The following is a 24,308-nucleotide window of genomic DNA, read 5'->3' as shown; positions in this document are numbered from 1 at the left end:
AGGGAGGGAGGGGAGAGGGAGAGGAAGGAGGGAGGGAGGGGAGAGGGAGAGGAGGGAGGGAGGGGAGAGGGAGAGGAGGGAGGGAGGGGAGAGGAGGGAGGGGAGAGGAGGGAGGGAGAGAGGGAGAGGAGGGAGGGGAGAGGAGGGAGAGGAGGGAGGGGAGAGGGAGAGGAGGGAGGGGAGAGGAGGGAGAGGAGGGAGGGAGGGAGGGGAGTGGGAGAGGAGGGAGGGAGGGGAGTGTGATAAGAGGGAGGGGAGAGGGAGAGTCGGGACTGGTGAGGAGGGGGGTAGAGCGAGAGGAGAGCGGGGAGAGGGTAGCCGGGGGTGAGACCCCTAGGGCCGGGGGTGGGACCCCCCCTCCCCGGGGCTCAGAGCTGGTGCGGGAGGCCGTCGCGCTGCCTCCGGCGCAGCTGCTCCCGGTAGCAGCAGGAACAGTAGTTGCCCGTCTCCGGGTGCCCGTAGAAGGTGCAGTTGAGCTGCCGGCACTTGGTCTGGTGAACGGGGGGCTGCGCCGGGCGGGGGGCCCCGTCCCCGGGCCCTGCCCCGTCCCCCACCTCCTCCCCCCCCTCCTCCTCCTCCTGCCCCTCCTCCTCCGCCGCCGCCGCCACCGCCGCTTCCAGCCGCCCGCGCTCCCGGCCGCAGGGCCTCGAACCCCCGGCCAGCTGCCGCCGAGCGTCGGGGACCAGGGTGGGCCTGGGGATGCTCAGCAGTCCCGGCGGCCGCTGCTGCTGCTGCTGGGCAGGGCTGGCGGGAGAGTCCGGGGCCTGGGCGAGGCCTAGTCCTTCCGGAGGAGCCGCGGGCTGGATTTCTTCCCTGGCCGCCTCCTGCTCGGCGAGGAAGCGGCCCTCGGCGTCGCTCAGGTAGCGCTGGATCATCTCCTCCTGGAAGGGGTGCCGGTGGCTGGCGCTCAGCAGCCCGGTGAAGATGAACTTGCGCTCGCCCTGCAGGGCGGCCCGCAGGATGCTGAGGCTGAGCTGGACGTCGCTGCCGTACGGGCCCCCCTCGGGCCCCGGGCTGGGCGAGACCCCGGTCCCGGTCCCGGACCCGGACCCCGACCCCGTCCCGGCCGGGGAGCCCCCCTTCTGCCCCTTCAGCGACCCTTTCTTCCTGCCCTTGTCCGGACCCCCGCCCCCGGTCCCGGAGCCGGAGCCGGACCCGGAGCCGGACCCCGACCCCGACCCTCCCCGGCCCCCCTTGCCGTGCATGAAGCCCATGTTCCGCCGCAGTTTGCTGCCCAGGCTCTTGCCGAAGCTGCCCAGCTTGTTGGCCACCGACTCGGCCCTCCTGCTCTCCTTGTCTCGGCGGCACTTGTCCCGGTCCCGGCCCCCGCCGCCGCCGCCGTTGGAGCCGCTGCAGACCGACTCCTTGTCCGACTCGCCCGACTCGGCCACCGAGCGGCCGTCGTCCCCTCCCGAGGCGCTGGGAGACTCGGGCTGAGCCAGGGGGGCCTGCTGGCGACACAAGGCAGGGGGCTGGTCAACGCAGGAGGGGCCCCTCTGGCTGCAGGGACAGGGCGGGGAGGAAGGGCCGAAGGGCCAGGGCTGGAGGACAGTGTTGGGGGGGAGGGGGGGTACAGGAAGCCAGCATCGATTTGTTCCGTGCCTTAGTGGAGGGGGATCGATGGGGGAACCGCGGTAGATGTAGTAGAGAGAGAGAGAGAGAGTCAACCGGCAAGGAGCCACCGGTCCATGCCAAGTACCCACCCACACTCAGGCCCATCACCAGCACCTGGTCTGTGCCTTGGGGATTACACTGGAAAGAGCGCAGAAATGATTTACCAGGATGTTGCCTGGACTTCGGGGCCTGAGCTACAGGGAGAGGCTACATAGATTGGGACTTTATTCCCTGGAACGTGAGAGGTGACCTGATAGAGATGTATAAAATCACGAGGGACGCAGGGTGAAAGAACATCATCTTCCCCCCTGCACCCAAAGAGGGGGGGCGGCTAAAAACAAAGAGGGCTGTTAGACTTTAATGAGACGAGTCTCTCTTACACACAGCGAGCGACTCTCGGAAGCCCTCCGTTCTTCTGCGCTCTCTCTCCCCCCACCCTCTCTCTCTCTCCTCCCAGAGAAAGCCAGCTCTTAAAGGGGAGGGCTGCACCCTTAATGACAACCAGGGACACTCTTGTCCTGGCAAGCAGCCTGAGACCAGAGGGAGGGGGTTGTGGCGCTGCGCTGGAGTTGTGACGACAGGTGCCATGTCCGCTGATACCTGTGGGGCATGGGTCAGGTTCGAAGTCAAGGTGCAGTCAGGAGCTTTTGGGGTGGAGGTGGGGGTTGCAAGGGTCAGGGTCCGCGGAGGGGAAGCCGGCGGCGAGGCAACGCGGGAGTCCGGGCGGAGACGACTCTTACCCGCGTCTCGCAGGGCACCTGTATCCAGGTCACGTTCATGTAGGAGTGCAGTAGATGTAGCTTGGCTTCTAGGGAGATGTTCACACTGGGGGGGGCGGAGGAGATATAAAACAGGGCAACAGTCACACAGGAACCGTCCCCCATCCACAAATACCCCTCCCCTACAAATACCAGCCCCATGAGGGAACAGGAGAACAAAGCCCTTCAAGGGGCTCCCTCCCCCAAAGGGTTAGAACCAAGGTACAGGAGCCCAGACCCACGAGACGGCCGCTTCATTTACTCGGATCGTGGCCGATCTCACTGTAACCTCGTCTCCTGCTGACCCCCTCGCCCACCAGGATCCTGTCCCACTCCCCGACCGCGTTCACAGGCTCTGCTCCCACCGCCTTTGAGGAAGATTGCATGCCCTCTGAGAAGGAATGTTTGCCCCCCCCCCCCATCTCCCTCTTAAAGGGGAGGGCAGCACCCTCAATGACAACCAGGGTTCGGTGAACACTTCCCGTCTCTTGGAGGCAGGGAGGGGGAGAAGGGGGCGAGGGCGGAGTGATGCCCACGATGGGGGGGGGGGGGGGGGGGGAGGAGAGAGAGACAGAGACAGAGAGACACAGCAGACTGCAGAAGCTGGAATCTGGAGCGACAAACCATCTGCTGGAGGAACTCAGCGGGTCGAGCAGCATCTGTGGTGGGGTGGGGGGGAACTGTCGATGTTTAGGGTCAAGACCCCAGCATATCGTTCGCTGCTTCGGATTTTAGAAAATAGCAGCTATTCGACTGCAATGGGCATCGTGTTCAGCCACATCCCTGCACCACACCAAGAACATTGAATTAGGGAGGGGAGGTTTAGCTTGGGGGGGGGGGGGGGGGGGGGGGGAGGTGGGGTGGTGTCACTTGGCGGATGGAATCCCGCGATCTGGGAAAGGGAAGCCGAGGTGGAGCGGGAGGTCTGCACCGGTTCCGGGATCGTACCTGGCCAACCGTTCATTGTCGTTGTCATCTCGGCCCCACTCCCAGTCCTTCCCGGGGTCCACGGCAAAGTGAACTGGAAGCAGCTTGTATTCGGAATCAGTCAGGGGGATGACGGCTGGAGAGGGGCAGAAGGGGATTAAGAAACTGTTGCTACATGCAGACATCCCCTTGACCCCGGCAAGTACAGAATTTAGATTTAGTAGCCCACAATAATTAGTTAAGTAGTTTGTGATCCCACCGTTACATCTGCGACCCAGGGCTGACTGTGCGCGTCTCCAGACCCATTTGGTTGGCTCTTGTCAGCGTTCCCTTAACCAGCGAAGCAAAATATTTGGTTGCACCCCCATCTCCTCCCCCCCCCCCCCCAAATCGAGGGGGCGGTGGGGTTGCCCAGATCACGTTGGGACGACGCGCGAACAGCTACCTTGCTCTTTGTTGGGCTCCCGCTGCTCCATGGAGACCAGGGCGGAGAAGTGGGCTTGATCGTAGGCCAGGACCAGGGGTAACCGGTGACACTTGCTCGCTGGGACCTCAAGAGGCAGGTAAATGCCACCAAACGGTATCGGGGCAAAGGCTGGAAACCGAACACAGGGATTGGCAGTCAGTGAAGGGAGTGGGAATACCGGGAGTCCGAAAAGTCAGCCGGAAACCTGGCCTTACCGCACAGAGACCCTCCCACACACCAACCCCACCCCACCCACCTACATAGCAAGGCACCTCCCACAGTTAAATTGCAAGGGAGTAGAACTCAGTGGAGGGAGTGTAGAGGGAGCTTCACTCTGCATCTGACCCTGGGGGTGTGTGATGGGACAGCGTAGAGGGAGCTTCACTCTGTGTCTGACCCTGGGGAGTGTGTGATGGGACGGTGTGGAAGGAGTTTCACTCTGTGTCTGACCCCGGGAGTGTGTGATGGGACGGTGCGGAGGGAGCTTCACCTTCTCCGCCCGAGTCTCTGAGCATGGTGTCCGCCACCACCACGATGGGCCTCCGCAGCACGTGCGCCAGGACGAAGACGTGGAACTCCTCCAGGCTCTCGTACACCGGCTCCTCGGTGCCGTCCACACTGTAACCGACACCCTTGCGTTAAACGTGCCGACTGACACAACCTCCCTCCCTGCGCGTGAAGGCGGCATCCGAGTCCCAGCGTCCACAAGCACCACCCCGAGATTCTCTTACGGCGCGAGACCATTTGGCCCCTCGAGTCTCTGCCAGCTCTCAGAACAATCCCACTTCACGCCTACTCTCTCTCAGGAGCCTCCTACCTAACCCATCGACCCTGCACCCCGCTGGGATGTTGGGGTAGACCAAAGCACCAGGGGAAACCCAGTTGGTCACAGGGAGAACGTGCAAACTCCACACAGTCAGCGCCGGAGGTTGGGATCGAACCGGGGCACCTGGTGTTGAGATCCAAGGCCCCCACCCCCTTTCTGGGCCCTCCCCACCTCCAGATGCGTGGGCTCCAGAGCAGAGGAGATACCGCTCGCTCGTGAGGAGGTGACCGGTGGGAGTGAGATCAGGGGAATGTCACCCGAAACCGAAGGGACGGGCAGGCGCTACGGGAATGCAGGTTTACTGTGTTTCCGAGCCCGATAGGACGCGGCTCCCCGAGGATGCGGACTTGCCTGTTCAACGCTGGGAAGGTTGCTGTCACCATTCTCCTGGAAGAGGGAGAAAACAGGTGAGCATCGCCCCACCTACCAAACCCCTAGCCCCCTCCCCCAAACTCGGTTACCCCAGGGGCTCTACCCTCAGCCCCTCCCCTCCCTCAAAGTATTACTGGTCCGGGGGGGGGAGGGGGGGGTGGGTCCCCGAAATCCCTCTCACCCCATTGGTCTCTATAACCCCTCCACCTGCAACACCCACCCCCCAAAACACTGGTATCCCTGGACCAGGGGGTCTCCCGCCTCACCTGTCCAACACCAATGCCGCACAGCCCAGCCTCCCCCTCGACAGTTACCCCAGGACCAGGGGTGGGAGGGGGGTCCTCTGGCCCCTCCCCCCCCCCCCCACACACACCACGGTTACCCCAGGACCAGGGGTGGGAGGGGTTCTCTGCCCCCACCCCTCCCCCGCCACAGTTACCCCAGAACAGTGAGGGAGTGTGTGACCCGGATTCCACACACGTGAACCAGCAGCCCCTCCCCACTATCTACCCCTCCCCACCCACTCCCCTCGGGCTCCGACACACAGCCCCCACCCACCCACTCCCCTCGGGCTCCGACACACAGCCCCCACCCACCCACTCCCCTCGGGCTCTATCACACAGCCCCCACCCCGCCACCACCTACCCTCCACAGCCATTGCCGTTGCTGCCGTAGTGAATGCGCGGCTGGCTGGACGCCAACTTGATCAGCTCGTACCATTCCTTCTGCCACTCCTCCTCCGTGTACACCAGGCCCGACTGCGGGGGCAGAGGAACAAGCGTCAGCGGGCACAGGGGCACAACACCACAGCTCGTGTGGGCAGGGCGCGGATAGGGAGCTGTTTTAGCTCCTTGTTCTGTTGTGTTTGAAGGGGGGAGCGCGGGGGGAGGGGGTGGGAGGGGAACAGTTTACCTCCTTGTTCTGCTGTGCCTGCTGCCACCTCCACCTCCTCTTCAGTGCCTCTTTCTCCGCCCCTCTGCCCATGGTGGAGTACAGGGCCTTCCTCAGCATCAGATCCCGGTCGTGGAACCCCCACATCCCTGCGAACAAAAGGCCAGGTGATTACACATCCCGGCAGACGGGGCCCCCCGACGACACCCGGCTCGGTGAGAGAGACTCTCCCTGGTGCGCGACTTGGACCGGCTTCCTGGGGGGGGTGGGGGGGGAGGGACGGGGAAGGGTCACTCACCCAGGGAAGCAGCGTGAAGCAGGCAGTTGCCATCGCCAGTGGTGGCGAGGGGGAGTAGGCGCTGGCAGCCAGCATCCACCTGTGCCCACCAGTTCAGCCGACCTGTGGGGTTGGAACACAAGGGGCAGAAAATCAGGGCAATTCATGTCAGCAATGCCCCCCCCCCCCTTCCCATCCCATGCACAGCTCCTCCCTCCCGTACCTGTTCCTCACTCATCTCCGCACCACCTCCTCTGTATCTCTCCCCCGACTTTCCTCCGTCTCCCCCCCAACCACTCCCCTCCCCCCCAACCCACAGCAGAGCCAAAAAGCATTTAGATGCCTGTACGGTTGGAAATATCCACAGGGAGAGCCCACACTGACCCTCAACAGGACATGGAGAGGTCGGCAGTGATGCAGCAGGGGACAGAGATCGGGGTGCACCGTGACCCCCTGTATTATGGAGGGGTGTGGCTGTCACGTGACAGCACTGCCCCCTACCTGGTCAGAAGATACACCACTGCCAATCAAGGTTTGGCCCCGTCCCACCCATCAGCGCACACCTGACCATTGGCCTTTGTGATTGATTAGTCCTTGCTGGCACTGGGCCCCCCCTCAGCACTAATAAAGGGTGCCACGTGCATTTGGCTCACTCTTTTGCCATCTTCGAAATAGTTGGTGAGGTGGGCACTGTTAAAGGGTTGGGAGCTTTTTAGTTAGTGTCCCTAGTAGCATAGAGCCATGCCTACACTGAGTCAAGGGGTGGCGGGTATTGTATTACTTTTCCTTGATCGTATGTAGTGTGTGCGTGTGTGTTACCCCCATTGCAATTTCCCCTCGCTCGCTATAAACCGTGCGTGTGTGTTAGTCCTGTTACCATTTTCCCCACTAGTTTTTTGTAAATAAAACATTTACTGCCAAACTGTGTTCGGAGTCCTTGCCTTTTGAGACCCCACATCTGTTTCATAACACCACCACCACCACCGCCCCCCCTCCCCCAAGAGTGCAGGGAGCACCGTAACTGATCCCACCCGAGGGGGAGATTCCAGGGACCACCCCCACCCCCCCCCCCCCCCGTAAGACCCTCCCAAGGAGTAGGCAGAGCCAGGGGAGCACTGTACCCACACTGAAGGGGCAGAGGGAGTGCCAGACTTGGGCTTCTCAGAGATCCTTGGTGTCGGCCGCACCGCCCTGTAGCAGATCCACTGTGTACTGGGACACGGTGATGAAGGGGCTGGACTGTCTGGGGGATCACGGGGCACGTTCCCCCACTTCCCCCAGAGGTGAATGGACCCCACCACCCTCCCTCATCAGCCGGCGAGGAGCTGACCTGGGCGAAGGGGAGACCCGTTCATCATTTGCAATACGTGGCAGCTTACAAGCTGCTCCCGCGGGCTCTTGCTTCTGTCTGGTCTCCCCCCCACAGCGAAGCCTTTCAACTACCGTCGCCTGCCCTCGGTGCGTGGAGGGGAGCCCTGCCCTCGGACTGATTTAATGTCCCGGTTCTAAGTGAGAGAGAAAATCCCCAATGCAATGGAGCAGCAGTGATAGTCCCAGCCATTAAACTGCAGGAAAGCAGCCAATGCCTGAATTTCCCTAGCACCTCTGGGCTTGGCCGGTGTTCCCTGGACTTGAGGGTGACTGATTTCTCTCAAGTGAATTCCCCTGCAGCAGGGAGGAGCGAGGGACAAGCTCAAGGGAGTGCAGAAGAGATTCACGAGGATATTGCCAGGACTGGATAGGCTGGGACTGTTTTCCCTGTATCAAAGATCCCCACCATCCGGGCCGTGCCATCTTCTCGCAGCTGCCATCGGGCAGGAGGTACAGAAGCCTGAAGTCCCACACCACCAGGTTCAGGAACAGCTACTTATACAGCTGTATAATTTATGTTTAATTTGTGTTTTTCTTGTGAATGCTGCTTATCTGATGCTCTGCGCCTGGGATGCTGCTGCAAGTAAAGTTTTCATTGCACCTGTACTCATGCAAATGACAATAAACCTGACTTTGGGGGTGACTGAGGCTGAGGGGTGACCCGGTAGAGGTGAATAAAATCATGAGGGGTGCGTACACAAGGTGGATGGTTGCACAGTCTTCCCCCCCCCCCCCCCCCCCAGGGTAAGGGGAATCTAAAACTGGAGGGCATAAGCAGAGAGAGGAAGGAATTAAAGGGGACCCGAGGGGCAGGTCTCCCCACACAGAGGGTGGTGGGTACATCAAACGAGGAAGTGGCAGAAGCAGGTACACATGTTTAAAAGACACTTGGATGGGTACATGGACAAGAAAGGTTTAGCAGGACCGGCTTGCGTAGACACTTTAGTCTGCATGGATGGGCTGGGCCTTGTATTGTGGAGGGCTGTGGCTGTCACATGACAACACTGACCCCCATCTGGTCAGAAGACACCACTGTCAATCAAGGTTTGGCTCCACCCCCACCCATCCAGGCACACCTGACCATTGGCTCTCTTGAACTACCTGGGCTGGACCACCCCCAGCCCTCCAGCACTATAAAGCGTGCCGCACGTGCTTGGTTCTTCCTCTTTTGTCTCCGAGGGACGCCGAGGTAAGCTGTGCACTGCTTAAGAGAGATTAGTTAAGGTTCCCTAGGACCAGAGAGCCGTGCCTGCACTGAGTCGAGGGGTGTATTGTTTCTTCCTTGATCGTTTGTACCAAGTTTGGGGTGGGTGCTCACGCACGCATCTCACCCTTGTTGTGACTCTCCCCCACGTTCACCATCACCGTGTGCGAGTGTGTATGTGTGCATTCGTTCCTGTTTATCCTATCCCGTGTTTGTCTTTTATAAATAAATCATTTTAACCCCAAAGACTGTGTCCAGAGTCCTCGCCCTTCGAGACCTTTCGAACTTGTCTTACCACAGGCCGACGTGCCTGTTTGTGTTGTACGACTACAATGGCAGGCAGCAACTTGTGCTCAGTGTACACACCCAGGCGTGCGGAGGTAGGGCAGCCATGCCACATCGCAGCATGAGGTACTACGGGACACGCAGCACCATCACATTTTCACACAATGCAGGAGGTAACGTAGCTCATCAGACCAATCCCATTCCCCCCTCCCCCCCCCAACTTATCTCCCTGTGACCTCTCACCTGCCTCTCAAATCCCCCGCCCACCCACTGCTCCATTCTCACACACACACCAGGGGGACAACTTACAGCAGCCGATTAACCCACCCGACCCACAGGTCATTTGGGATGTGGGAGAAAACCGGAGCACCCAGGGGGATAACAGCTCAACAGCGTGGACACAGCTCAGCACATCACGGAAACCAGGCTCCCCTCCGTGGACTACCTCGGGAAAGCAGCCGGCATAATCAAAGACCCCACCCACCACATTCTCTCTTCTCCCCCCTCCCATCGGGCAGAAGATACAAAAGCCTGAAAGCACGTACCACCAGGCTCAAGGACAGCTTCTATCCCGCTGTTATAAGACTATTGAACGGGTCCCTAGTATGACGATGGACTCTTGACCTCACAATCTACCTCATTACAGCCTTGAACCTTACTGTCTGCCTGCACTGCACTCTCTGTAACAGCAATACCATCTTCAGCATTCGGTTATTGCTTTTCCCTAGTACTTCCTCGATGTACTGTTGTGACAAAACAATCTGTATGGACGACATGCAAAACAAAGTTTTCCACTGCACCTCGGTACACGTGACAATAATAAACCAATTTACCAAACCCACCCGTCACAGGGAGAACATGCAAACACCGCACACACACCCTGTGGGGAAAGGAAGGGAGGGAGGAACTTACCTGCCTGTTCCAGGGCGACCAGCATGGACTGCTCGATGAGGTCGCGCTCGATGAAGCTGCGGAACTGCTCCCGGTACACAGTCAGGTCTGGCAGCTGGAAGGTGCAGATGGGCGTCTCCAGGGAGTGCTCGCCGTTCCCGTTACTGGACATGTGGGAGCGGGCCAGCGACACGATGGTGGAGCTGGCGTGGGAGATACCCCGAGTCAGCCGCTTCTCTGCGCGGGACCAGATAGCCCGGTTACAGGGCACGGGACGCCCCCTCCCCGCCTAAACCTCCCCCCCAGCACCCCCAACGACCTTCCCACCCCCTCCCTCGCCATAACCACCCACCGTCTGCAGCTCCTCCTCCCACCCCCATCCATCCTTCTACAGCCCCTCCCCACCTAAACCTCTCCCCCCACCCCCTCGATCCTCACCCAAAGTCAGTCTCATCCACCTTCTGCAGCCCCCTCACCGTCCCCAGCCAACCCCCCCACCCTCTCTCCGTCCCCAGCCAACCCCCCCAACCCTCTCTCCGTCCCCAGCCAACCCCCCCAACCCTCTCTCCGTCCCCAGCCAACCCCCCCAACCCTCTCTCCGTCCCCAGCCAACCCCCCCAACCCTCTCACCGTCCCCATCGATCTTCCAGACCCCATTCCCAATGACCCCTTCCTCCCCTCACCTTCCACACCCCCTCACCCTCCTCTCCATCCCCACCTTAACCCCCAACTCTGCAAACCCCTCCCCACCCAAAGCCTGCCTCCTGCAACCCTTCTCCCCGCCTCTGCTCACCCCCCCACCCACCCATCTGCCAGACCCCACCGCCACACCATTTCCTTCCCCCTCGCCTAATCGTTCCCTCCCACCATCCTAGTTCCCTCCAACTTTCCTCCCCCCCACCTTCTGCACCCTCCTGCCCAGCCCCACCTCCTGTACCCTCTCCTCATCCCCACCCAAAGCCCCTCTCCTCCACCTCGCCCCTTCCTTCCGTCTCCAGCCCCACCCAATTCCTATTCCCCCTCTCATCTTCCAGATGCCCCCCTCTACACCCATTCCTTCCCACTTCACTCTCTCCCCCCAATTTAACCCCTTCCGTCCCTCATTTACCTGCACCCCCCCCCCCAGCTTAACTCCCACATCTGCAAACCCCCCTCCTCTTCACTACTAACCCCTTTGCCTCTCTACCACTTGAACAGGCTACTGACCTCAGAGACTAGAACTAGGGGACACAGCCTCAAGATCCGGTGGGAGGAGATTTAGGACGGAGATGAGGAGAAACAGTTTTCCCCCACAGAGCAGTGAATCTGTGGAACTCTCTGCCCGGGGAAGCAGTGGAGGCTACCTCATTAAATACATTTAAGACACAGTTGGATAGATTTTTGCATAGATAGGGAATTAAGGGTTATGGGGAAAAGGCGGGTAGTGGATCTGAATCCACGGCCAGATCAGCCATGATCTTATTGAATGGTGTAGCAGGCTTGATGGGCCGGATGGCCTCCTCCTGCTCCTAGTTCTTACGGAGGGCAGGCTTCCATTGGAGACAGCTGAGGGAAGGTACACTGGGTCAGTTTCTGGGATGCAGAGAGATGGTCAACGAGGTTGGGACTCTGCTCACTGGAATCGAGGATGGGATATGTCCATCTGTAACACAATTCGGAGGCAGCTTTGTTTCTAATTGTTTCTCCCCCCCGCCCCCCCCCCAAAAAGCTGTGGCCTTCACTTGGAAGAAGGGCATTCATTGATCGAGAAGGTGGGGGGGAGCAAGTCACCTCCTCGGACCACCACAGTCCACATGGAGAAGACGCTCCCACACTGCTAGTGGGGAGGACGTTCCAGGATTTAGACCCGGCGACGGTGAAGGAACGGCTGACGTATTCCCAAGTCGGGGGTGGTGACCAGAAAGGGGAACCAGCGGGTGGTGGTGTTCCCTTGCACTTGCTGCCCTCGGCGGGAGAGGGAGTGGGCTTTTGGGAGGTGCTGTCAGAGTAGCCCCGGGGCGAGTAACCTCGATGCATTTGGTAGGTGGTGCAGCCATTGCGGTGGGAGGGAGGGAGTGTTTGGGGGTGGGAGGTGGATGGGGTGCCAATCGAGGGGGCTGCTCTGCCCCAGAAGGTGTTGAGCCTCCCGAGAGTTGTCGGAGCCACACACACCCAGGCGAGGGGACTCCTGACTTGTGCCTTGCAAATGGTGGAATGGCCATGGGGCGTCAGGAGGCGAGTCACTCACCCACAGCCTCTGACTTGCTCTCGTAGCCCCAGTATGTGTGTACATCATAAATCAAAGTATTGAGTATAGGAGTTGGGATGTTATGGTGAGGTTGTATAAGACATTGGTGAGGCCAAATTTGGAGAATTGTGTGCAGTTCTGGTCACCTAACTTATAGGAAGGATATCAGTAAAATTGAAAGAGTGCAGAGAAGATTTACTAGAATGTTGCCGGGTCTTCAGGGGTTGAGTTACAGGGAAAGACTGAACAGGTTAGGACTTTATTCCTTGGAGCGCAGAAGAATGAGGGGAGATTTGATAGAGATTTACAAAATTATGAGGGGTATAGACAGAGTAAATGCGAGTAGGTTCTTTCCACCTAGATTAGGAGAGATAAGTACGAGAGAACATGGCTTTAGGGTGAAAGGGGAAAGGTTTAGCGGGAACATTAGGGGGAACTTCTTCACTCAGAGAGTGGTGGGAGTGTGGAACGAGCTGCCATCTGACGTGGTAAATGCGGGCTCACTCTTAAGTTTTAGGAATAAATTGGATAGATACATGGACGGGAGAGGTCTGGAGGGTTATGGACTGGGTGCAGGTCAATGGAACTAGCGGAATAACGTTTCAGCACAGACTAGAAGGGCCGAATGGCCTGTTTTCTGTGCGGTAATGTTCTATGGTAAGGTCCAGTCAATGGAGACCCCAGGACATTGATGACGTGGGACTGACTGGGCAATGATAATGCCCTGAATGAGGCAAGACTCTGTCTTACCACCTCCCCTTAACATTCAATGGTACTTCTGTGGTACAAATGTTAACTTGCCACTCATCAGCCCCTACCCGAATTTTGTCCAGGGCCTGCTGTGCACAGTCACGGGCTCCTTCAGGGAGCGAGAGAACTGAACGTTGTGCAGTCATCAGTGAACGTCCCCACCTTACGGTGGAAGGGAAGTCACCGATGTAGTAGCAATGGCTGGGCCCAGGACAATTCAGGCTTCGAGACCGTCTCCCATCGTTGAGGGGAGTGCGGAGGGCCACAGTCTCAGGAAAAAAAGAAACTGGGAATCTGTCCACGGGATCTGCAGGGGTCAAGGGGAGGAGTGTGGAACTGAGGCCAAGGACAGGTCTTACTGAATGGTGGAACGGCCTTGAGGGGTCGAATGGTCTATCCTGACGTCACATCCCCCCTCCCTCCCCCCCTCAGTGGATGGGAGGAGGAATTACAAGGTGGGGGCTTCAAACCCTGGGAGTCGATCACAGCCCAAGTTCTCCACCCCACCCCCCCACACTGATCCTAGCCCCATGCCTTCACCCTCTCTCTCCCCCCCCCCACATACCCAGGACCCTCCGCTGCCCCCTTACCTTGCCCGGCCTCCTCCGGCCGCTGCAGCGGGGGTCTTGGCGGCCGCTCCTTATCCTGCGCTTTGACCCCGCGCCCCTCGTTGAAGGCGTAGGGCAGGTTGCCGCCGTTCACCTGCCGGAGCTGCTCGAAGTCGCTGAGAGCCGCCGTCAGGTCCCAGTTCTTACCTGCGGGGCGAGCGGAGGCCGTCACACCGGCAGCGTTTGCTGGGACCGGGGGCAGAGAAATGTGTCATTGGAAGGAGCTCTGCAGCGATGCAGGGAGGGAGTGCGACCAGGATCGGGATGCAGAGAGGGACAGTGGGATTGGGGATTGGGATACTGGGAGAGTGAGCAATTGGGATGTTTGATGCCGGGATATATAAGGAGAGAAGGGGGTAGTGGGATTAATTTAGCATTGATACTGGGACACAGGAAGCTGGGGTTAAGTTGTTGATACAGGAATACGGAGAGAGAACAGGGCACTGGGCTTAGCTTGGCATTGATACTAGGATACAGGGTGAGTGGGATTAGATTGGCATTGATACTGGGATACAGGGCGAGTGGGATTAATTTGGCATTGATACTGAGATATAGGGAGAGTGGGATTAGCTTGGTATCAATAAAGGGCTCCGAGCTGTGGGAATTAACACAGGGCCGTGGGACGAGCCGGCAGATACGGGGATATCGGAACCACAAGCTTTCCCCGCCCCAGGGACCTCTCACCTTCGAGCAGATCCCGTGCCAATCCAGGCTCCGCCCCCGTCGAGCGCACAAAGTCTGACAGGACGGTATCCATGTCGAGAGTCATGTGATCATGAAGTCCCACCGCTCGCTCGCCAGCTCTGCATCCGGACGGGTCAGAGGTCAATCCATGGCCCGCTGGCCCGAGGACAGCCCGTGGGATCCTCCACACGGCAGGTCACTGGGGGAAGGAAAAAAAACGGGGAGAGAGAGACCAGGAAATCAACCACAAGTGGGAAGGCAAGGCCGGATCGCCCAGCGGATCAGACTCCAGTGGAAGGCATCTCTTACATGTGGTCCAATCTCCCGGAATTTGGGGAGAGCAGGCACCCAATCCCAGGGGGTTCAGAGAAAACCCGGGAAGTAACGTTACGGAGTCACACAGAACAGGCTTTTTGGCCCACCAATCCCATTTTATTCTCCCCACATTCCCGTCAACTCTCCCCAGATTCTGCCCCTCAGCCACACACTTGGGGGGGGGGCAAATCATAGTGGCCAATTCGCCTACCAAGCCGCACGTCGTTGGGACGTGGAAGGGAACTGGAGCACCCGGGGGGAACCCACATGGTCATAGGGAGAACGTGCAGACTAGACACACACACAGTGCCAGAGGTTGGGATTGAACCGGGGTCCCTGGAGCCGTGAGATGGTCACTTTACCCACTGCGCCACTGTGTCGGCGAGAGTACAGGACGTTCAGAGTGTATGTCAGACTCTGGAGCGGGAGGGACAGGGGAGACGGAGAGCAAGGGGGAGCTCGATGGTGCGGGCACAGGTTGATGGGTTGGTCAAGAAGGTTTGCTCTTATTAGTCGAGGCATCGTTCTAGACTCAGGAAGTTACGTTGCAGCCTTATAAAACTCTGGTCAGGCTGCATCTGGAGTACTGCATTCAATTCTGGTCACCCCATTACAGGAAGGACGTGCAGGCTTTGGGGAGGGTGCAGAGGAGGTTCACCAGGATGCTGCCTGGGTTAGAAAGCATGAGCTATAAGGAGAGGTTGGACAAACTTGGGTTGTTTTCTCTGGAGCAGCGGAGGGCGAGAAGTTTTTAAGATCGAGAGGCAGCTGATATCTTTCTCCCCAGGGTTGCAACATTTAATACAAGAAGCATGCATTTAAGGTGAAAGGGGGCAAGTTCAAAGGAGATGTTTTTACAGAGCGGTGGGTGCCTGGAATGTGCCGCCAGGGCTGATGGTGGAGGCAGATACGAGAGACGTATTTAAGGGACTCACGTGAACGTGCAGAGAATGGAGCAATATGAACATTGTGCAGGGAGAAGGGATTAGTTTAGTTAAGCATTTAATTGGTTTGGCACAACATGGTGGGCCGAAGGGCCTGTTCTATGGGTGAACCAAGGAAGGGTCCGAGATATCTGAATGGTTCTACCCAGGCTCCGTACGTTTGACACTGTACTGGGGACAGACTCCCCTCCACCCCCCCACCCCCAGTGTCAGCAGACAGAGGCCATCAAGAGGAGGCGGCGTGGCTCACGTACCATGATACAGCGAGGTCGAGCCAGCAGACCATCAACGAGCAGTCTCCACAGCACTCTAGGGCGTCATCACAGAGCTTTCCAGCCAGCGATCACAGCCCGTCTGGAAGGAGAAGAGGGAAAGGTCAGAACGAAAACGCTCCCTCTGGCCCACGCCACCCAATGCCCCAGGTCCTACCCCTCACCCACACACTGGGGCAGTTTACAGTGGTCAATTAATGCACCAACCTGCATGTCGTTGGGATCTGGGAGGAAACCGGAGCATCTGGGGGGAAGCTTGGAGGAGGAGAGAGGTAATCATTTGTGTAAGTGTTTCTACATGAAGACACAGAGAGAAAGAGGGACACACACACACAAACAGACAGGGACACACAGAGCGCTTTACTGGACCTGTAGGATCACGTTGCTGGGGACAGGCTGACTTCACCCCTGCCAGTCGATCTCACCCTCAGCCAGTTACGGTCAGTACTCTGAGGGGCTGGACAACCCACCTGTGAACAAACACGGTGCAGACCCTCAGCAGCCATCACACCACCGCTGCGCGCGAACCCAAGACCACTCCACGCACCCCTCTGACCCTCCTCACTCTACACCCTGTACAGGGAGACCACACTCCGCCCCTCCCCCCCACTGAACACACACAGGAGTCAGGGAGCCGCCGCAGAGCACAGAAACAGCACCTTTGGCCCACCACATCTATGCAGACCTCTTTGCCCATCTATACCACCCTAAGGATCACCTTGTGCACCATGGACATCTCTGAATAGCTCAAACACCATCTATAAATTCGCCGATGACACCACTGTTGTTCGCAGAATCTCAGATGGCAATGAGGAGGCGTACAGGAGTGAGGTAGATCGGCTGGTTGAGTGGTGTTGCAACAACAACCTCTCACTCAACGTCAGCAAGACCAAGGAAGTGATTGTGGACTTCAGGAAGGGGAAGTCAGGAGAACACACACCAGTCCTCATTGAGGGGTCAGCGGTGAGCAGCTTCAAGTTCCTGGGCGCCAACATCTCAGAGGATCTGTCCTGGGCCCAACACATTGATGCAATCACAAAGACACGCCAGTGGCTCTACTTCGTTAGGAGTTTGAGGAGATTTGGCTCGTCACCAAAGACTCCTGCAAATTTCTACAGATGTACGGTGGAGAGCATTCTGACTGGTTGCATCACCGCCTGGTATGAAGGCTCCAGTGCACAGGATTGCAAGGGGCTGCAGAGGGTTGTAGACTCAGCCAGCTCTTTCACGGGCACAACCCTCCCCACCATCGAGGTCATCCTCAAGAGGCGGCGCCTCAAGAAGGCGGCATCCATCACTGAGGACCCTCACCACCTGGAAAATGCCCTCTTCTCATTACTACCATTGGGGAGGAGGTACAGGAGCCTGAAGACCCACACTCAACGATTCAGGAACAGCTTCTTCCCCTCCGCCATCAGATTTCTGAACGGTCAAGAACCCATGAACACTAACTCATTATTCCTCTCTTGCACTATTTTTGTAATATTTTAATTTTACATCTTGCACAAAACAACAAATTTCAAGACACACGTCAGTGATAATAGACCTGGTTCTGACTGTGTCAGTTTTGTTTACACAGTTTTATATTTCCTCTCTTCACTATCTTCTATAATTTATGTTGTGTGTTGTCTGTACCGAGGTGCCTGTGATGATGCCGCAAGCACGTTTTTCACTGTACCTGTACCTCACCGCACTTGTGCGCACGGCAATAAACTCGACGACTGAATCCCCCACTTGAGCCGCCCGTTTCTATCTCACTGTCCCCACCCAGCCCCTCGTGTTAACCCTTGGACCGAGCTCCTGCTATCCCAGATTCCAGTGCTCGCTCTCTCTCTCTCTCGTTAACCCATGCCTGGATGAAACATCCCCAAAGGACAGGCTATTCAACTACACAATGCAGCACAGTGCGTGTCTAACCTGCCTCAGGCAATGGGAGGAGGCCATTTAGCCCCTTGAGCTCTTCCGTTCTTCGCGGGGAATCAAAGCTGATCCAAGCCCCAACCCCTTGTGTTTTGAACAACTCCGAATTGGGAATGCTTTTCTCCCCGTACAGCTGTATAAAACTTTGGTTCAGCCACACTTGGAGTACCGTGTGCAGTTCTGGTCGCCCCGTTACAGAAAGGATGTGGAGGCTTTGCAGAAGAGGTTCACGAGGAATTCAAGGGCATGAGCTACAAGGAAAGGTTGGACAAACTCGGGTTGTTTTCTCTGGAGCGGCAGAGGCTGAGGGGAGACCTGATAGGAGTTCATGAAAAATATGAAAATCATTGACAAAAACAGCCAGTGTCTTTTTCCTCGGGGGGAAATGTCAAATACTAGAGGATGTGCATTTAGGGGGAAAGTTTACAGGAGCAAGTTTTTGTTTTGTACACAGAGAGCGGTGGGTGCCTGGAACGGGCTGCCAGAGGTGGGGGTGGAGGTGGAGGCAGATACGATAGAGGGGTTTCAGAGGCTGTTAGACAGACACATGGCTGTGCAGGGAATGGAGGGGTGTGGATCACATGCAGGCAGAAGAGATTTCGTTTAATTTGGCACATGTTCAGTGTAGACATCGTGGGCCAAAGGGCCTGTTCCTGTGCTGTGTTCTATGTGCACTGACAGAACTCCCAAGGCAGGGAGTGGGGAGCCAGAGATTCAGCAGTGTTTATTTTGTTAATGGGCATAATTGAGCTCCCAAAATGATCCTGACTCACCCACTTCTCAGAAAACACGTTGGACAGATAGCCAAGGGACTGAAGGGACTGACAGCTGGGGAGCGGAGGGAGAGCAGAGGGACCCAGGCCCTGTGCTGATGTTCTGGCTGGCCTTTGGCACGAGACAGGAGAGGCAGATCTCCGGGGTCTGACACAGCCGGGGGACAGACCTCGACACCCGGTGGCAGGGAGCTCCGATCGCTGCCTGGAATCTGAATCACGCTGCCAGGAATTGCAGAGAGGGGTGGGTGCCAGAGCACTGCCTCTTGTTTATGTTCTCTGGCAGAGGGCAGTCACTGACAGCGGGGGGAGAAAACAGACCCTTGGCTCACCGAGCATGTCAACCATCGACCACCCACGGTCCTATCAACTCCCCCTAGATTCTACCTCTCGCCCACACACTAAGGGGGGCAATTTAAGCCAGCGGAAAACATACAAACTCCACACACACTGCGGTGGAGGTCAGGATCGAACCCGGGTCTCTGGCGTTCTGAGGCAGTGGCTCTACCTGCTATGCCACTGGGCTGCCTGGGTTCCCCTCGAGGTTTCAGCTGCTCTGAATAGGATTGTGGTCAGCACACACAGAAACCACCCCCCACCCCATCCCCAAACCCAGCCACAACCACATCCCATGGGACGGGTGGAAGAGAAAGCCCCCCTCTGCCTCTCTCCAGAGGGGCAGTGGCAGGCAAGGATGCAGCCCTGGCCTGCCTCAAAGGCAGTACAAGCGCGGGCTTTCCGCTCTGACCTCACCACCAGCTCAGACAGCAGGGGGAGAGCTGAGAGCGGGCATCCACAGGCTTACCACAAACCACCCCTCCCAGCAGCTCCCAAACACTGAGTGCATTTACAGAGCCGGTGAGTCAGAGGTGCTCTGGGTGAATTCTGACACAGGCAGCGAACGTACACCACAGGCAGCAGAGGCTGAAGCGGCTCGAGATGGCTGGGAACACATCAAAAGAGTCAGAAGGGAGCAGCAGGAGTGAAATTGAGCTGTAAACCCATGGGTATTAGACAGAGGTCCCAAATTGAAGTTGGTTTTCGGCAATGGTGCAAGCCACGGCTGAGGGCGAGGTTAGAATGAGGCAAAGGGAACCTCCCAGTTGGCTCATCACCACTCCCTGAGTGCAAATTCCAACTTGAGCAAACATTCCCAGTGCAGGATGTGTCAAGGATGCCGACAGAGGTTTCTGGGTCCCTTGGATCCAATGGATGTGTCCAGCAGCAGCCCGAGACTGGCGATGGGTGCAGGGGTTTAGTCTGGAGCAGAGGGATACCTAAAAGGAGGGGGCAGAGAGCAGAAGTGGTACCGTGCCCCGGTGTCATACTGCAACAGACCCATCCCCACCGGTACCGTGCCCTGGTGTCGTACTGCGACAGACCAGTCCTCACCGGTACCGTGCCCCGGTGTCGTACTGCGACAGACCAGTCCTCACCGGTACCGTGCCCCGGTGTCGTACTGCGACAGACCAGTCCTCACCGGTACCGTGCCCCGGTGTCGTACTGCGACAGACCAGTCCTCACCGGTACCGTGCCCCGGTGTCGTACTGCGACAGACCAGTCCTCACCGGTACCGTGCCCCGGTGTCGTACTGCGACAGACCAGTCCTCACCGGTACCGTGCCCCGGTGTCGTACTGCGACAGACCAGTCCTCACCGGTACCGTGCCCCGGTGTCGTACTGCGACAGACCAGTCCTCACCGGTACCGTGCCCCGGTGTCGTACTGTGACAGACCAGTCCTCACCAAGACTGTACCCTAGTATTATACAGTGACAGACCCATTCCCACCAGTACTGTACCCCGGTGTTATACAGCAACAGACCTGTCCCCACCGGTACTGTACCCCGGTGTTATACAGTGACAGACTTGTCCCCACCAGTACTGTACCCCGGTGTTATACAGCAACAGACCCAGCCCCACCGGTACTGTACCCCTACTGGGACACCTGCTGTGACTGCCCAGTGTGCACCGGGCCCAGTTGGGATAGGATGCCTATTCTGAGGCCTATTTCAGCATCCCTTCCTGACAAGAGAAGCTTTATTTACTCTGGGACTCATTCACTCTGGCACAGCCCAAATAGAACCAACTTCACACCGAGTTCCAGCCATCAACTCAGAACTGGGACTTCAAACATTTAAACTTTTTCCTCACAGGAGTTCCTTCCCTGTGGCTTGTCATCTGCAGAGGGAGGTTTGAATGTTGCTTTTACCTACAAGCAGCCAATGGCCCAGTCAGTAGGGACACGTTAAGTAATTCTTCTTCTTGCAAGGATACGTTTGAAAGTGGTCTCAGCCAAGCGATGGAGGATGCTGTGTTAGGCCAGGTACAGACCAGCAGAAGGTTCTGAAACTGGGGCACTATGGTCTTCACACCCCTAATAGTGTCCAAAGTCCCAGGGGCTGGCAACAGTTGGTGAAACCTCTCAGACTTCAAACCCAGGTCCTCACCCTCGGCTGGGATCAAGGTAATAGGCAGGACACTGGAACAGATCTTAAACCGGGAGAGAAGCAGCGGTCAGCACCCTCAACACCTAACGACCCCTCAACCAACCCACAGAGAGGGGCGCATTGGGTGTGGGGCACCCCACCGCAGTTCCACAGCCAGCGACAGACATAGAGCCCACCCACAGGTTTACAGTGACTTCATCTGACAAACTATCCAGTCCTGGTTCAGTGGGCGTTGTGGGACTGCACGGAGTGTCCAAGATGGAGGGATAGTCACTCCCGGCTCCACAAACTCCAGATTCACAGAGAACCTGTAACCAAACTAAAGTGACTTTAACATCGCCCACAGGGCTAGATACAGGAGGTACAGGACCTTAAAGAGCAGCACCACACCCTCAGCCCGGGCACATTTAGTGCCCATCTGCCACCTTACTCCTTCACTCTGCCACACAGGCAGGGGACCTGTAGTCCAATGCACACTGCAGTAGGGTGTATTGCAAGCTTGAAAGTCAGACACAGACATCCCAAGGAGATTGGCAGATGGATTAGGAAGTTTCCAGGCAGTTGAAGGAAAACAGAAGCAGATCATTCTACTGATCATTGGTGTCTCACTGTAACTCCGTCAGCGACAGACCCGTCCCCACCAGTACCGTACCCCGGTGTTATACAGTGACAGACCCGTCCACACCAGTACCATGCCCCAGTGTTATACAGTGACAGACCCATCCCCACAAGTACTGTACCCCAGTGTTATACAGCGACAGACCTGTCCCCACCGGTACCGTACCCCGGTGTTATACAGCGACAGACCCATCCCCACCGGTACCGTACCCCGGTGTTATACAGCGACAGACCCATCCCCACCGGTACTGTACCCCGGTGTCATATAGCGACAGACCCGTCCCCACCAGTACTGTACCCCAGTGTCATACAGCGACAGACCCGTCCCCACCAGTACTGTACCGTGGTGTTATACAGCGACAGACCTGTCCACACCAGTACCGTACCCCGGTGTTATACAGCGACAGACCCGTCCATACCTGTACCATACCCCAGTGTTATACAGTGACAGACCCATCCCCACCAGTGCTGTACCCCAGTGTTATACAGTGACAGACCCGTCTCCACCAGTACTGTACCCCAGTATCACACAGTGACAGACCTGTCTCCACCAGTACTGTACCCCAGTATCACACAGTGACAGACCTGTCTCCACCAGTACTGTACCCCAGTATCACACAGTGACAGACCCGTCCCCACCGGTACCATACCCCAGTATCACTCAGTGACAGACCCAACCCCACCAGTACTGTACCCCTATGTTATACAGCGACAGACCCGTCCCCACCGGTACTGTACCCCAGTGTTATACAGTTACTGACTGTTACTGCACCCTGGTGTTATACAGTGACAGGTTCCCACCCACAAGAAATGCACTATATGAAAAAACTCCAAGCACCGAGGAAAAAACATGAACAGTTCAGATCAATGCCTATCTCCCTCTCTATGATGCTGTCAGACCTGCTGTCTATTTCCAGAATTTCCTGTTTTTGTATGAGGAATGTACCCTTGTTTTACAGCAAAAGTTTGCACCCAGCTCTATGATGCAGCAGGGTTAGACAGAAGCAACCAAAGTTTGAACACAAGTTTAAAAAGAATCGCTTGTCATGAAGTGCTCACAGCTGACGTAAACTTAAAGCAAGAAGGCAAGCCATCTGTTTAACCACACCAAAGGCTGTGACTGTGTTTAAATCACGATACAGCACCATGCACCATCACACAATCTCTATACAATGACTTAAAGAGACCCAGTCCAGGACCTCAGCTGCTTGTGAACCCCAGCAATGGTGTGGGGACTCGGCCCACCAAGTATGAAGGCTGCCATCCCGTTGCCTTCCATGCACGTTAGACCCTGGAGACTCTGACCAGAGTTTCAATGTGAAGCCTCCCTTGGTTGAATATCCCACAAACTTTCTGCGTCTGGAGTCACTTCCAGTGACGGCAGAGGTGATCGGTGAACCAGCCTTAAGGAGCCAGTTGCCGGCTGTGGTGGGGGGGGGGGGGAAGAAGGGGGGGGGGAAGAAGGGGGGGGGGAAGAAGGGGGGGGGGAAGAAGGGGGGGGAAGAAGAGGGGGGGAGAAGGGGGGGAAGAAGGGGGGAGGAAGGGAGAAAGCGGGGCGGGAGGGGAAGCGGGGCGGGGGGGGAAGGCTAGCCTTCCCTCCTCTACCCCAGCCCTGGGTCAAGCCACGGCCCCCCTCCCGGGGGGACTGGCTCCTGGCTCCTGGCTCAAGGCCCCCCCCCCCCCGGAGCGGCTCAGGAAGGCCCCTCAGTCCTGCCCAGCCCCCGGGGGCCGCGCCTCAACCCTAGCCCCAGGCTTCTGGGGCCCAGCGGGTAGAAAGGCCGCTGCAGAGGCGGTGGGAGCGGGCGCCGAGCCTCACCTGTCCCTCCTCTCCCGTCAGCAGTCGCTCCAGAGCCGGCCGGCCGGCAGGTGAGGCCGTGGAAATCGAGCACCGGGGATCCGGCCGCAGCGCCGAGGCCTCTCACTCCTCCCAGCGCAACCGAACCTGCTGGACCGGAGGACCCGACCTGACTGACAGCCGCCACCAGCCAATGCCGACCCAGGTTGCCCCGGGTTACGTTGGATTGTGAGCCCCGAGCACCGGCCAATCAGCGCGCTCGGTGGGCGGGCTCGGCCGGCTCCTCAACCTCGGGTGGGGGAGGAGCGTCGGGCGACGTCATGGGCGGTGGGGCGGGGGATGTCACCGCGAGTGGTGGCGTGACGTCATTTGATTGGCATCATAGTCGGCCAGGGCATGACGTAATTAGATAGGGGGACCCCCATATACCCTTCCTGGTGGAATTAAAGTCAAAGTCAAGTTTATGGTGGCATGCACAGAGACATGCATGCAATAAAACACTTACTGCAGCAGCAACATAGGCGCAGAGCATCAGATTAGCAGCATTCGCAAGAAAAAACTTAAATTATACACAATTTTTACAAGCAAGAACACAAATAGGACAAAAAAGTTGTCTATTTTAGTGCAAGGTGGTCAAAATGTTGCTACGCTGTGGTGATTAGGGTTTTCCCAGTTGCTTCAAGAACCGAATGGTTGAAGGGAAGTCGCCGTTCCTGAACCTGGACCTCAGGCTCCTGGCTGTTGGTTCACGGGCACCTGGTGCGGCGCTGGGCGGGGCGCGCGGAGGATCTCCTGCTGGGCCGGGCCAAGCTGGCCATCCACGGGACGCGGCGGCGGCGGGCGGGCGGCCGAGGGTACCGGCCGGCCGGCCTGCCTGCCTGCCCATCTTCCGCGCTCAGCTGCGCGTGCGGGTGCCTTTAGAGAGGGAGCCCGCGGTTTCCGCCGGCGCCCTGGCTGAGTTCCGCGCTCGGTGGACCCTCAGGGGATCGCGTGCGTCGTCGACGGTACAAAACACTATTCTTATTTGAAGTGTTGCGTGTTGCGTTAGCGGGTGTAGTGTTGCGTGTGTGTTT

General features: G+C 57.8%; 1 protein-coding gene across 7 annotated transcripts; it reads right to left on the bottom strand.

The window, feature by feature from the left end:
- Positions 1-285: 285 nt before the first annotated feature.
- LOC127587344 (OTU domain-containing protein 7B-like) lies at positions 286-23,404 on the bottom strand. 7 transcript variants are annotated; one of them, XM_052045600.1, is made up of 15 exons: positions 23,257-23,404; positions 16,052-16,152; positions 15,665-15,764; positions 14,152-14,350; positions 13,450-13,653; positions 9,904-10,119; positions 6,153-6,254; positions 5,876-6,003; positions 5,609-5,721; positions 4,943-4,978; positions 4,256-4,383; positions 3,745-3,894; positions 3,321-3,435; positions 2,355-2,439; positions 286-1,451 (listed from the first exon to the last, which is right to left on the bottom strand). In XM_052045600.1, exons 4-15 carry the CDS (start codon positions 14,234-14,236, stop codon positions 369-371), a joined length of 2,445 nt encoding a protein of 814 aa, XP_051901560.1. In that variant the 5' UTR covers positions 14,237-14,350; positions 15,665-15,764; positions 16,052-16,152; positions 23,257-23,404; the 3' UTR covers positions 286-368. The 7 variants fall into 7 exon arrangements, with proteins under 7 accessions (XP_051901560.1, XP_051901562.1, XP_051901563.1 ...); XM_052045602.1 differs by having other exon boundaries at positions 286-1,448; XM_052045603.1 differs by having other exon boundaries at positions 13,450-13,614.
- Positions 23,405-24,308: the final 904 nt, after the last annotated feature.

This window comes from Pristis pectinata, chromosome 40, assembly GCF_009764475.1.
Source record: "Pristis pectinata isolate sPriPec2 chromosome 40, sPriPec2.1.pri, whole genome shotgun sequence".
Classification (NCBI taxonomy): Eukaryota; Metazoa; Chordata; class Chondrichthyes; order Rhinopristiformes; family Pristidae; genus Pristis; species Pristis pectinata.
This window is presented reverse-complemented; position numbering and strand designations above follow the sequence as displayed.